Below are 13,110 nucleotides of genomic sequence, written 5' to 3' on the forward strand. Positions count from 1 at the left end.
TTTAAAACTGGTTTTTTTATTAAAAAAAATCTAAAAACGAAACATCTAAAAACAAATTCAAAGCTCCAGCTGCACCGTACCATTAAAGCAGCATCACACCGTTTAGTCACGGTTTCTCCATGAGGAATCCTGGGAACTGTGGTTTGCTGAGGGTGCCGAGAGTTGTTAGGAGTCCCCTTATTCCCCCCACAGAGCTACAATTCCCAGGGGGAGGGGAGAGACTCCATCAGGCAAGGCCTCCTTCCACCTGTCTTGCTCCCCCCTCCAGTCTCTGCTTCTCATTTTGTATTGTATTATGTTGTGTACGGCCTAGGACCCTCGTACCTACGGGACCGCCTCTCCTGGTATGCCCCACGGAGAGCCTCAAGGTCCATAAATAGCAACACCCTAGTGCTCCCGGGCCCTAAGGAAGTTAGATTGGCTTCAGCCAGAGCCAGGGCCTTCTCAACACTGGCCCCGGCCTGGTGGAACGCTCTGCCTCATGAGGCCAGGGCCCTGCAGGATCTGATTTCTTTCCGCTGGGCCTGTAAGACAGAGTTGTTCCGCCTGGCCTTTGGCTTGGAGCCAATTTGATTCCCTCCCCCTCTTTTTTCTTTTTCCTTTCTCCTCCTGCAATGAGGCTACATTTTAATATTTTAATGTTGTATTTTAATCTTGTTTTTTAGTTGTATTCATTCAACTTGTTTTTATTATTGCTTGTTAGCCGCCCTGAGCCCGGCCTTGGCTGGGGAGGCCGGGGTATAAATAAAAATTATTATTATTATTATTATTATTATTATTATTATTATTAATATTACTGTGGCTTGCTGTTGTTTTATTGACTGGAGTTTAGAAATTACTTATTGTAACTGTAAAGAGTGGATTTCTGTTTAATCTTGAAATGCTGATATTTAATATTATTCTGTATTATTTTAATGAATGTTGAATGTTATTTTATTTGCATATTGTATATTGTTTTATGCATATTGTCTTATTTATATGACGTTACCCGCTGTGAGCCCGGCTTTGGCCAGAGAGGGCGGGATACAAATAAAATTTAGAAAAAGAAAAAAAAGGGTGGTTTAACGCTCAGTCCCTCTTCCCAGGGAAACTCTCTGGCTGCTGGACGAGATGGACCACTGGCCTGATCCTGGTTCTCCTCCTATAGACACAGCCTGAGCCTCACCTGGGTTCATTTCTGACACAATGGTTTATGCAGCCTTTTAAAGTCAGGGTTCAGTTACCCATAACTTTTCCTTTGTGAAGCTCAAACCTTGAATGGAGCTGGCCAGAGCATAAGCTCTTTCATCCAGTGATTCAGCAGAATGCACACCTAGTGCACTCCATCAAGTAAACTCATATAGAATTACAGAGTTGGAAGCATAAGGTAAAGGTAAAGGGACCCCTGACCATTAGGTCCAGTCGTGGCCGACTCTGGGGTTGCGGCGCTCATCTCGCTCATTGGCCGAGGGAGCCAGCGTACAACTTCCGGGTCATGTGGCCAGCATGACTAAGCCGCTTCTGGCAAACCAGAGCAGCGCAGGAAACGCCGTTTACCTTCCCGCCGGAGCGGTATCTATTTATCTACTTGCTCTTTGACATGCTTTCGAACTGCTAGGTTGGCAGGAGCAGGGACCGAGCAACAGGAGCTCACCCCGTCACGGGGATTCGAACTGCCGACCTTCTGATTCGCAAGTACTAGGCTCTGTGGTTTAACCCACAGCGCCACCCGCGTTCCTTCTAGTTGGAAGCATAGATGTTAACTTTTTCCTTTTCTTGCGAGGAATCCTATTTGGAATAAGGGAATAAGGAATTTCCCTTTAAAAAAGGGAAACGTTGACAGCTATGGTTGGAAGGGACCCTGCGGATCATCTAGTCCAACCCCCTGCAATGCAGGAATTTGCAGCAGTCCCTTATGGGGATCAAACCTGCAACCTTGGGATTATCAGCACCACACTCTAGCCGACTGAGCTACCCAGCTCTTCACAGCACAAACTAAACAGGCGATCCTGGGGGGAAAGTGTTAACACAAAGTGCTGTTTCAGAAGAAATTATTCATCGTCTTTGTTGCCAATCTCCAGGCCCGTGAATCTGCTAGTAGCAAAGTGCTTTTCTGAGCCGCCTACTAGCCATGTGCTTGGAAGCAACCAGTTACAGCCCCTTTCTCAGAAGGGGAAAGAACTCAACAACTCACTGTGGCGTTTGCCCATTCGTTTAAAGCCTGTCTGTACAGGGAGAGATAGGGTTAAAAATATAGACCAGTAGGAAAGCCGGAGGGAGGCGGAGCCTACCTGTGTATAAAAGGGCTTAGCCCGAGGTTTGAGTTAGTTGTTGTTGGGAGCTGTTGGTGGGTAGTTGGTTGGTTTTAGTGGGTTGGCTGGTTGGGAAAGGCAGTTGGAGAAGCAGTTGGCAGGTAGTTGGAAATGGAGAGACAGTTAGGGCAGTGGATTCTTGAGTGAGGGGAGGTAGAAGAGATAGAGGAAAATAAGACTAAGAAAGTAAAGAGTAACAACGTTTGGAATGCCGGAAAAGTTTGTTTGTTTCTGAAATAAAATACACTCTTTACTAATTGAGAACCTGACTGAGGCTGAAGTGATTTTACCAGGGAGGACCTGGTTGGTGGGAGCGGATTAGTGGTGTACGGGTCAATAGTCCATGAGACGACCGGGGGCTCTGTACGAACGCCACACACACCAACTTGGGGAAGTAGTTATCACCTTTCTGCTACCTAGAAGACCGTTCGAGTTCCGAAACGTTCAAAAACCGAGGCACAAAGGGTGGCCTGCCAATTCAACAGAGAAAATTGTGAAAAACAACAGATACACGCAACAGAAGCCGTTCAACTTCTGAGGCGGGTTCGAAAACGGAAACATTTACTTCTGGGTTTTCAGCGTTCGAAAACCGAAACGTTTGGCAATGGAGACGTCCAAAAACCAAGGTACCACTGTATTAAGATCATAAGCCCACCTCCTGGTGCATATCTACAATTTATCCTCTATTCCCTGATTCTCTATTCCCTTTTCCCTTTCCTCTTTTATGAAGAAACCCTTTCTGGTACCCCACATTTAAATTCTTCCCTGGTCTCCTTGCTGGCCCTAGTAGGACCAACTTGGCCAGTTTGCCCTGGTGATCATTTGATGTCTACTGACTGGGGTTTTGTTTTTCCCGAAATGACCCCTGAATTTTAGAATTTTATTGATATTGATGCTGCATTTTATGTTGTATTTTATGCTGTTTTCTAGTCGCATTTTAATCAATGTTTTATATTTTCTGTTAGCCGCCCTGAGCCCGGTTTTTAAACTGGAAAGGGTCGGGTATAAATTTTAAAAAATATATTATTATTTATTTATTATTATTTCCCGCATGGGTTCTCTCGTGTGCAAGAAGATCTGAACTCGTAATGAAGCTTTTCCCACAGGCTAAGCACTTAAACAGCTTCTCCCCCGTGTGAGTGCTTTGATGCCTGCGGAAGTTGGACCTCAGGCTGAACGTCTTTCCACAAACCCCGCAGCTGTACGGTTTTTCGCCGGTGTGGATTCTCTGGTGTCCCCGGAGGAGAGAGCTAGCGGTAAACCTTTTCCCGCACTCAGGGCACTTGTACGGCTTCTCTCCCATGTGAACGCGCCAGTGCGAAATGAGCTGAGAGTTGTGCCCAAAGCTCTTCCCGCAATCCGAACACCGGTACGGCTTTTCCCCCGCGTGGATTCTCTCGTGTCTGATCAGGAACGTGCTCACGCTGAAGGACTTCCCGCAGTCGGAGCATTTGAAAGGCAGCTCTCCGCGGTGGCTTTTCAAGTGGTTGGCGAAAGAGGTGTTGCCGGAACCGGCGCCCGCAGTCCGAGCATTTGTACGGCTTCTTTCTGGTGTGGGTCCGGTAATGTTTGGTGAGGTCCGAGCACATGGAGAAACTCTTCCTGCAGCACGAACACCGGAACGGCCGTTCTCCCGTGTGGATCCTCAGGTGGCTGCTGAACGAGGAGCTCTGCCGGAAGCACTTCCCGCACTCCGAGCACTTGTAGGGTTTCTCTCCCGTGTGGGTCCGGTAGTGTCGAGTGAGGTCCGAGCTCACGGCGAAGCTTTTCCCGCAGTGCGTGCAGGTGTACGGCTTCTCGCCCGTGTGGGTCCTTGTGTGGGCCACGAGGGTCGACTTCAAACTGAAGCTTTTCCCACACTCCCCGCACTTGTAGGGTTTCTCGCCCGTGTGGATCCGCTGATGCGCGGTGAGACCCGTGGGCCGACCGAACCCTCGTCCGCACACGGCACACTTGTGTCGTTTATCGTCTTTGTGAATGATTTTCTCCAACGCCTCCTTCCTTCTGGCATAAAGGACAGAATCTGCAGCACTCCCTCCCAGAGGATTTCCCCTTCGCCTCTCAGGGCGCCCACCTTTTTGGCTTGGAGGCTGCAAACGATGGGGATTTTCCGTCAGAGGCGTCTCCTCCTTGTTCTCAGTCACCCGTCCATCACCTGCAGAAGCAAAATATTCAGAACTTCCATCTGCTGCAGATGCATTTGGAGTTCCATCTACGGTTTTGGTCCCTCAATCTCAAAAAGGGTATATTGCAGAGCTGGGAAAAGTACAGGAGAGGTGTGATCAGGGAATCGAAGCATTTCCCCTACAAGGAAAAACTTCAATGTTTGAGGAATTTTTGGTGACAAAGAGGACATGCATGTTGTTGTTGTTTTACAAACAGAAGGCCTACCCCCTCCATAATAATAAAAACCAGTGCTGTCAAGGAATTTAGGAAGGACTTCTTCATGCTAGACATCTTTGATATATGGAACAAGTGAAACAAGAAGCAAGAAGACCCTCTCTTGCATGTCTATAATATAGACATGGAAGCATGGGAACAATTGCGGAATATGGATATAAAATTTACAGCATGTTACGGTTTCATAGAATATTATATGAAAATGATATACTGATAGTATCTAATACCGAATAAACTGGCAAAATTGTATAAATTTAAATCAAATAAGTGTTGGAAATGGAAAGAAAAAGAAGGTTCTTTTTATCATATGTGGTGGTCTTGTAGTAAGTTTAAGGCTTACTGGGAAACGATATATAATGAAATGAAAAGGATGTTTAAAATAACATTTGTAAAAAAACAACGACCCATAAGCTTTTCTCTTGGGAATTAAAGGGACAGAGCTACCAAAACTGTATAGAAACTTATTCATGTATGCGACTACAGCAGCAGCATTCAGATAAATTCAACAGTGTAAACAAGTTTTGATGGATGTAATAATGGAATACTGAATGGTTTAGTTTATGTAAAGTATTCAGGGACTTATGCTATGCAAAATGAACCATGGAATGAGAAGAAGGGAAGTCATTGACATTTTAAGGTTTTTTAAATGAATGTTCTAAATTGTAAAACACAAAATTTAATCAAGCTGAGAGAGATCTCAGGGAAGTTTACAACATAAATGTACCAGATACACAATAAAAACAGGGACAAAAACAAAACAATCAGCCTTCCTTGCTCCCACCCTGTCAGGAACTGGCCAGATGAGGAGGAGTGGTGGAGGCTTCTGGGCAGGAGGCAGATGAAGAGATCATGGACCTGGGTTTGTGGTGGTGGTGAACAGGGCACCCCCCAGAAGAAGAAGAAAAGAGCTGGGAGATATTGGAGCATGAGGAACAGGAGCAAGCTAGCAGATACTCCAGTTGTCATGAACAGTCAGAAGGGGTAGAACCAGTACAACAGCCAGTTGGCAGCATGTCACCTGAAAGCCCGGTAGAGATTCCTCCTTCTCCTAGAACCAGACTCTCCCTTCGTGTCTCAGAGCAGAAAGCCAAACAGAGATAGAAATGTTTCCCTGGCAGCCACCGTAGGCAGCAGAAGGGAGCTGGGAGGTAGGAAGTCAGCACTAGGGGAGAGGGGTGGGCACCAGTGGCGTAGCGTGGGGGGTCCAGGGGGGGCCGGCCGCACCGGGCGCAACATCTGGGGGTTAGGGTTAGGGGGCGCAAATCCACGGGTTAGGGGGCGCAAATCCACGGGTTAGGGGGCGCAAATTACTTGCCTTGCCCCGGGTGCTGACAACCCACGCTACGCCACTGGTGGGCACTCATGGCAGCAGCTCAAGCTTGATCCATGGTCTCCGTGTATGGTTGTACCTTGGTTTTCAAATTTAATCCATTCCAGGAGTCCGACTCCCAGAACAGTTTGAAAACCAAGGCGTGGCTTCTGATTGGCTGCAGTAGCGTCCTGCAGCCAATCGGAAGCCGTGCTGGACGTTCGGCTTCCGAAAACCGTTCAAAAACTGGAACCATCACTTCCGGGTTTCAATCGTTCAGGAGCTGAAACATTCGAGGGGTGTTCGGCTTCCAAGTTTCCACTGTATTCTGTTTTATACTAATAAAAGGACTGAAAAGCCACTCTCTGTGTCAGGATTCTCCCGGCAGTTAGCCCAGTGAGTGAGCTGTCTACCGGCTCCCTCGTGACACCCCCCCCACCCTACGGTGGGAGATGCTGCCCCTCCACTGTCAGAGGCGGTATGATACTATCACATGGGTGGAAAGGGCTGTTGCGTTTAGGTCCTGCTGGGGGGCTTCCCATTTCGGCGTTTGTCTGGCTGCTGTGATAATAGAGCAATCTACAAAAATGCAACATTTTGCGACACAGGGGTTTGTGTTTGTTGTGATAATGGAGCGCCAGGGAATCCGACTCCCCTGCCTCATGGCAGGCTGCCAGTAATGGAAAAAGCAAAAATCTCTTACAAAGGTATTTTATTCAATATTCGCAGAGAGAGATGTAGTAAAGTCCCCACCCTTTCCGTCTCTCCTATTATATGTCATCCCTGCGTTGGCTGATCTGTGCTTTCTGCCTCTGAGCTTTCTGTTCTACTATTCTCAATGCATGCCGGGTCCTGGGAGAGTGGAGGTCAGGAATGCTTTCCAAAGACACTGAGTCTGTCAGCTGTCTCTCCCCGTCTTCTTCCTCCTGCTCCTCTCCCAATATTTCCCAGCTTCTCCCCTCTGCAGCCTCTGAACTGTGACCTTCTGCAAACCACTGTTCTAAATCTATAGTCTCACTCTTCTCTGGGAAGTGCAGGAGGAGAAGGGGGAGGGGACAATCTCCACAATTCCTCCTCTGATGTCCAGTCCCTGACAGCCAGACTACACAGGTCCCAGACTCTTTTGATCAAGGCATATTGGCACAATTAAAACCTCACCTAGGATGCTGGCACAGCCCTGGTCCTCCGCCTCCTCTTTAGCCTCTGAGCCCACAGGCATCCGTCCAGCCCCTGATGTCATCCCTGTTGCCAGAGTGCAATTTAAAGCCGTGCCTCCCGACAGCAGCAGCCCCTGAAGTGGCAAAGAAGCATAACGTACAATGCAGCCAAAGGGTTGGTTCAGCACTACTACTGCAAGTTGGCTGATATAAAATTCATTATTACTATTATTATTGATAATAATAAAAACAAGCATGGATTAACAGAGGAGTGGGGACCTTTGGCCTCTCCATAGGAATGACCTCCCCCAGTGAACAACAACGATTTATTTATATACTGCCCATCTGGCTGGGTTTCCCCAGTTACTCTGGGTGGCTTACAACAGAATATTAAAACCACGATAAAACATCAAACATTAAAAACTTCCCTAAACAGGGCTGCCTTCAGATGTCTTCTAAAAGTCAGATAGTTTTTTATTTCCTTGACATCTGATGGGACGGCATTCCACAGGGCAGGCACCACCACCGAGAAGGCCCTCTGCCTGGTTCCCTGTAACCTCGCTTCTCGCAGGGAGGAAACTGCCAGAAGGCCCTCAGCGCTGGACCTCAGTGTCCGGGCAGAACGATGGGGGTGGAGATGCTCCTTCAGGTATACCGGGCCAAGGCCGTTTCCCTTCCGCCGCTACAATTCCTAGAGTGATTTAACACTCAGTCATCCCTCTTCCCAGGAAACACTGGGAATTGTAGCTTTGTGAAGGGAATTGGATATCTTAACGGTTAACCACTCCCAATGAACTACAGCTCCCAGAATTCTCTGGGGGAAGTAATGGCTGTTTAAATGGATGCTCTGAAAGTGGACTACTTGGCTCTGGCTCCTCCTACTGGTGGCCTCCCTGCTTTCCAGCCTGTCAGTTCCAATGAGCCCCAGCCCCCAGGGCCCACAAACTCTGGGACATCCTGACGAAGCGCCCTCACCTGCTGTTTTGGTTCCTCAGCCTCTCTTTGCCTCACCAGGAAGTCCTCGGCCAAAGCCACCGCCTGGGCGCAGGTCTCTGGGCAGCCATCTTTGACCCAGCTCTGCATCTCCGGGGGCAGGATGGCCAGGAACTGCTCCAGGATCAGCAGCTCCAGGATCCGCTCTTTGGAGGACCTCTCCGGCTTCAGCCAGTGATGGCAAAGATGCCACAGGCGGCTGCAGGCCTCGCGGGGGCCCTCAACGTCCTGGTAGTGGAATTCCCTGAAGAGTTTCCGCTGCATGTCCAGGGTGGCAGACTCACTTCCTCGGGTCTCATCTCTCGCCTTCCAATAGTCTTCCCCATTTCTGGCGTCCAAATCCCCATATTCCTGTGGTAACGCTCCAAGGAAGTTCGGCACGCCTTGGGGCCACTGGTTAGCGTTTGCCACGTAGTCCAAGGAGACCGGAAAAGCCTTTGTGTTACGCGACAGAGTGCTGGGCTTTCCCATCCTGAGTGGAAACATCTCACTGCTTTGAGGAGCTCCTGAGACCCTGAACATGGCAGAGTCCTTTTGTCGCCTGGTTCTTCTTTAAATGGCTCCGGCATCTCCCAGTTTGGAAAATCCAGGTTGTTGCTGGCCTCAAGATCACAAGAGGGTTTTTTCCCCCTCACGGACTCTGCCCCGAGTTCAAATCCACCTGGGTCTTGTTCCTCCATTTTTACCCTGGTCTGCATTCCCTGCTCTAACTCAGCCTGGAAGTGGAGGCCAAGGATTCCTTCGGCCTCCCGACTGACCGCCATTTTGACTCTCAGGGAAACAATGGCCTCACCTCCATGTGGCTACTATTTACCTCACAATTTTCACAGGGGAATAACTCCATCTTCTGGCTGCCCTTGAACAAAACAGGGCAATCTATAGAAACACATCGCGTTGCAGGGAACAGAGATAGAACTTGCAAGAAGGCAGCCGGTGTCCCTGAGGGAAAAGAAGAGACAGAAAGGCAGAATTTAACAGCACATATGGAAATGTTTCTTCTTGTTTTTCCTTTCAGCATCTCTCTTGGTAAAAACAGCCAATGTTTTCCCCTTTGGGGACTGAACATGGAAGATAGAGAAGGCTTTTTTTCTCCTGTTCCGGAGGGCAGGACGCAAACCAGAGCTGTTTCACAGTGGAACAGACTTCCTTAGGAGGTGGTGGGTTCGCCTTCCTTGGAGATTTTAAAGCAGAGCTTGGATAGCCATCTGTCATGAATGCTTTCGTTGAAATTCCTGCATTGCAGAGGGTTGGACTAGATGACCCCGGGGGTCCCTTTCCAACTCCCCAGTTCTATGATTCTTTGCCAAATCATATGAACGCAGGAAACTGCCTTCTACAGAGCCAGATGCAAAAGTTTATTCAATGATAATCGTGACTTGGGACCACTTTTCCTCTACAGTGGTACCTCAGGTTACAAACACTTTTGGGTTACAGACTCCGCTAACCCGGAAGTAGTACCTCGGGTTAAGAACTTTACCTCAGGATGAGAACAGAAATTGCGTGCTGGTGGCGCGGTGGCAGTGGGAGGCCCCGTTAGCTAAAGTGGTAACTCAGGTTAAGAGCGGTTTCAAGTTAAGAGCGGACCTGCAGAACGAATTAAGCTTGTACCCAGAGGTACCACTGTATTTGCATCCCCAAGCCTCTCACCCGCCCAAACACCACCCCTTTTTTATTCCCCTCCTTGGGAAGGGGACATAACTCAGTGGTAAGTAAAAGGTAGGGGACACGGGTGGCGCTGTGGGTTAATCCACAGAGCCTAGGGCTTGCTGATCAGAAGGTCGGCGGTTCGAATCCCTGCTACGGGGTGAGCTCCCGTTGCTTGGTCCCTGCTCCTGCCAACCTAGCAGTTCGCAAGCACCTCAAAGTGCAAGTAGATAAATAGGTACCGCTCCGGCGGGAAGGTAAATGGCGTTTCCGTGCGCTGCTCTGGTTCGCCAGAAGCGGCTTAGTCATGCTGGCCACATGACCTGGAAGCTGTACGCTGGCTCCCTTGCCAATAAAGTGAGATGAGCGCCGCAACCCCAGAGTCGGCCATGACTGGACCTAATGGTCAGGGGTCCCTTTACCTTAAGTAAAAGGTAAAGGACCCCTGGATGGTTAAGTCCAGTCAAATGTGACTATGTGGTTGCGGCGCTCATCTTGCTTTCAGGCCGAGGGCGTTTGTCCACAAACAGCTTTCTGGGTCCTGCAGCCAGCATGACTAAACCACTTCTGGTGCAACAGGACACTGTGACAGAAACCAGAGCGCACTGCAACGCCATTTACCTTCCCGCTGGAGCGGTACCTATTTATCTACCTGCACTGACGTGTTTTCAAACTGCTAGGTTGACAGGAGCTGGGGCAGAACAATGGGAGCTCATCCCGTCGCGTGGTATCGAACCACTGACCTTCTGATCCGCAAGCCCAAGAAGCTCAGTGGTTTAGACCACAGCGCCACCCAAGTCCCACACATGACTCAGTGGTAGAGCAACTGCCTTGCATGCAGAAAGTTTCGGGTTCAACCACACCAAGTGGCTCTGGGAATGCCTCCTGCCCCAAACCCTGGAGACTTTCAGTCAGTCTCTAGTCAACGCTGAGCTAAATGGACCAGGGGTCTGCTTTTGCCTTTCCAGGAGGGGCTGCTTTCTCTGTTCCTGACCTTCTGCACTCAGGCGCTCCTCTCTCCAGTCTACAAACACACCCCGCCCCCAGCTCTCTCCCAGGTCTGCGAAACCAGACGGAAAGAGGATTTGGTCCCCTCTCTATCCGCCTGCAGCAGCCAAAGGACGCACGGCGAAGAGATGCGCAAAGGCGCTTGAGCCAAAACTCACCCGCCTTGACCCCGTGGCACCCGAAGAGAAATCAAAGCAGGCAGGCAGCAGCCGCATTCACATTTAGAGGAGCAACGCAGGAGAGTCGACCCACGAGGAGGCGGTGCAGGATGGAGCCCCACCCCCTTCTACCTTTTGCTCTGCCCGGGTGGGAAAAGCGGGGCAGGAGCGCACCAAGACGCGCTTCCAGCTTCTACTCTTGGGTGCGCTCCGCATCCTCTCTAGGAGAAGAGCCTCTCTCCAGATTTAACCCCCCAAATAATCCCTCTTCCCTTTCTGCACAGGCTGCAGCTATAAAATTGACGAATTTACGCTGAAATGGGGGGAAAAAACCCTACAGGAAGAATTAGAAACCAGGAAGAGGCGCAATTTAACAGAGAACAGGGGAAGGTTATAATGTACAGTATTTGGGAAATGATTGCAAACAATCACATTCATCGGTAGGCTTGATAGAAAGCCTGTTGTAAAAATTCGGAAGTATGGATTGTCGAAGGATTTATAATAATGGAGAAGGAGATGTAGAGGGGAAAGCATCATATGAGGATCCCCAAAAGCGGGGAGGGGACTTTATGTCTCTCTTGCGTTTTCTGTTCCGTTCTTTCAGTTATTGCGTGTGAAATTGAAAATGCCAAAAATAAACTATACAGGCTGCAGCTATTGCATTGGAAAAGACAAGGGGGGCTTTGTGGCGAGGCAGATTGACGAGTGCCACAGGGATCCTAAGACTAAGATTTTGACTTAAGTCAAGATGGCGGCGAAGGCAGCAGCCTAGTTAACTTCGTCTGCTTTTAGATTAAGTCTTAAGTAGTTTTAAGTAGTTATTTTAACCCCCGCTGGGCTTTTATTGTTTTATTGTTTTAGACTAAGTTTTAAGTAGTTCTAAGTAGTTTTTTTTTTTAACCCCTCTGGGCTTTTATTGCCTTATTGTTTTATCACCTGCTTCGAGCTTCAGCCTTGCTGCCTTGCCGCACCCCCGCTGTGCATTTACTGCTGTGGAGCTGAGTAATCTTCTGAAACGAGTGAGTGGGGAAGGGAAGAGGTCTGGCCTGACTCCCCTGCCGTGAAGGGACCCCCGTCACTGGAAAGGGAAAAACTCAAGGTGGGTGATCGGAAACACCGAAAAAAGGGTTGAAGCAAGTCCTCTTCGAGTCCCGTCTGAGTTCCATCTGAGTGAGTAAGACCGTCTTCAGCAAATCAGGCTGATAAAGAGGCTCGGCTTGGAAAATAATTACCATCCTTCACCTTATATCAATTAACCCCCAGCTTCTATCAGCTTTTATCAGTAAAAGGACACTGGGAGCTGACGGAAGAGCTCTCAAACCTTCCTCCCTTCCTCCCTCTTCCAGCTCCACCAAAGAAACATAATGAGAATCAGTGCTCGCTGATGAGCTAAGCAGGAGAAAGCTGCAGATACACCCCTATTCATCCATTGGCCCTGCTAATTAGGCAGAAACACTGGGGGACAACTGGCTTTCTAATAGGAAGACAACTACCCAACATGGTCCTCACCAGAAAGATATGTAAGGAGTTGGGTATTTTGCCAGATACGCCACTTAGCCCCCCGGGACCTGGAAAGAGACAAAGTAAAATTATAAATTACTTCCCCAAGAGGGAGGAATGCATGAGTGAACAAATTGAACCAATTATTGATGAAGTCACTCCTCCCCCCCTTACCTATCTTGACCGGTCACATTACTTCAAAGAGCTTCAACAAAACTCTGGAAACATAAATCCCCCAAGAAGCCTGGCGCAAGAGCTAGTTCTAGCTGAGAAACTTGAGGAAAATATTTCTGTCACCTATAATCAGCGGCCCCCGGCAGAATTAACAACATGCCACCAAGACCAGGCGCCCACTTCCAAATATACTCAAACTGAACTGAGTGATGGCCATTTTCAGGCCCACTTCCAAGATATAAATACAGACCTCTCCAACATAAAAAATTACTTGACAATAACAAATGGGTTATTGCTGACCCTTGTGGAAAATTTTATTCCCCAACCAAAAGAGACAACAGCAACTGATGCACCCCAAGTACATAAACCAGATGAACTTGTGCATAACCCAGATGAACCAGTGAAGATGAGACAAGCAGTAACAACCAAGAAACTGCAAAAAAATAGACCAAAAGCCCGGGAAAAGAAAACTAAGA

The 13,110-nt window shown here is 48.6% G+C and overlaps 1 protein-coding gene across 2 annotated transcripts; it reads right to left on the minus strand.

Annotated features, from left to right (window-relative positions):
• Window positions 1–11,659, minus strand: LOC308469719 (uncharacterized protein). Of its 2 annotated transcripts, XM_080992590.1 has the most exons (4): window positions 10,961–11,659; window positions 8,133–9,089; window positions 7,159–7,291; window positions 1–4,446 (listed from the first exon to the last, which is right to left on the minus strand). In XM_080992590.1, the coding sequence occupies exons 2-4, from the start codon at window positions 8,670–8,672 to the stop codon at window positions 3,566–3,568; spliced, it is 1,554 nt and encodes a 517-aa protein (XP_080848716.1). In that variant the 5' UTR covers window positions 8,673–9,089; window positions 10,961–11,659; the 3' UTR covers window positions 1–3,565. The 2 variants fall into 2 exon arrangements, with proteins under 2 accessions (XP_080848716.1, XP_080848715.1); XM_080992589.1 differs by lacking the exon at window positions 10,961–11,659 and having other exon boundaries at window positions 8,133–10,005.
• Window positions 11,660–13,110: the final 1,451 nt, after the last annotated feature.

Source organism: Podarcis pityusensis, assembly GCF_964106645.2.
Source record: "Podarcis pityusensis genome assembly, chromosome: 2".
Classification (NCBI taxonomy): domain Eukaryota; kingdom Metazoa; phylum Chordata; class Lepidosauria; order Squamata; family Lacertidae; genus Podarcis; species Podarcis pityusensis.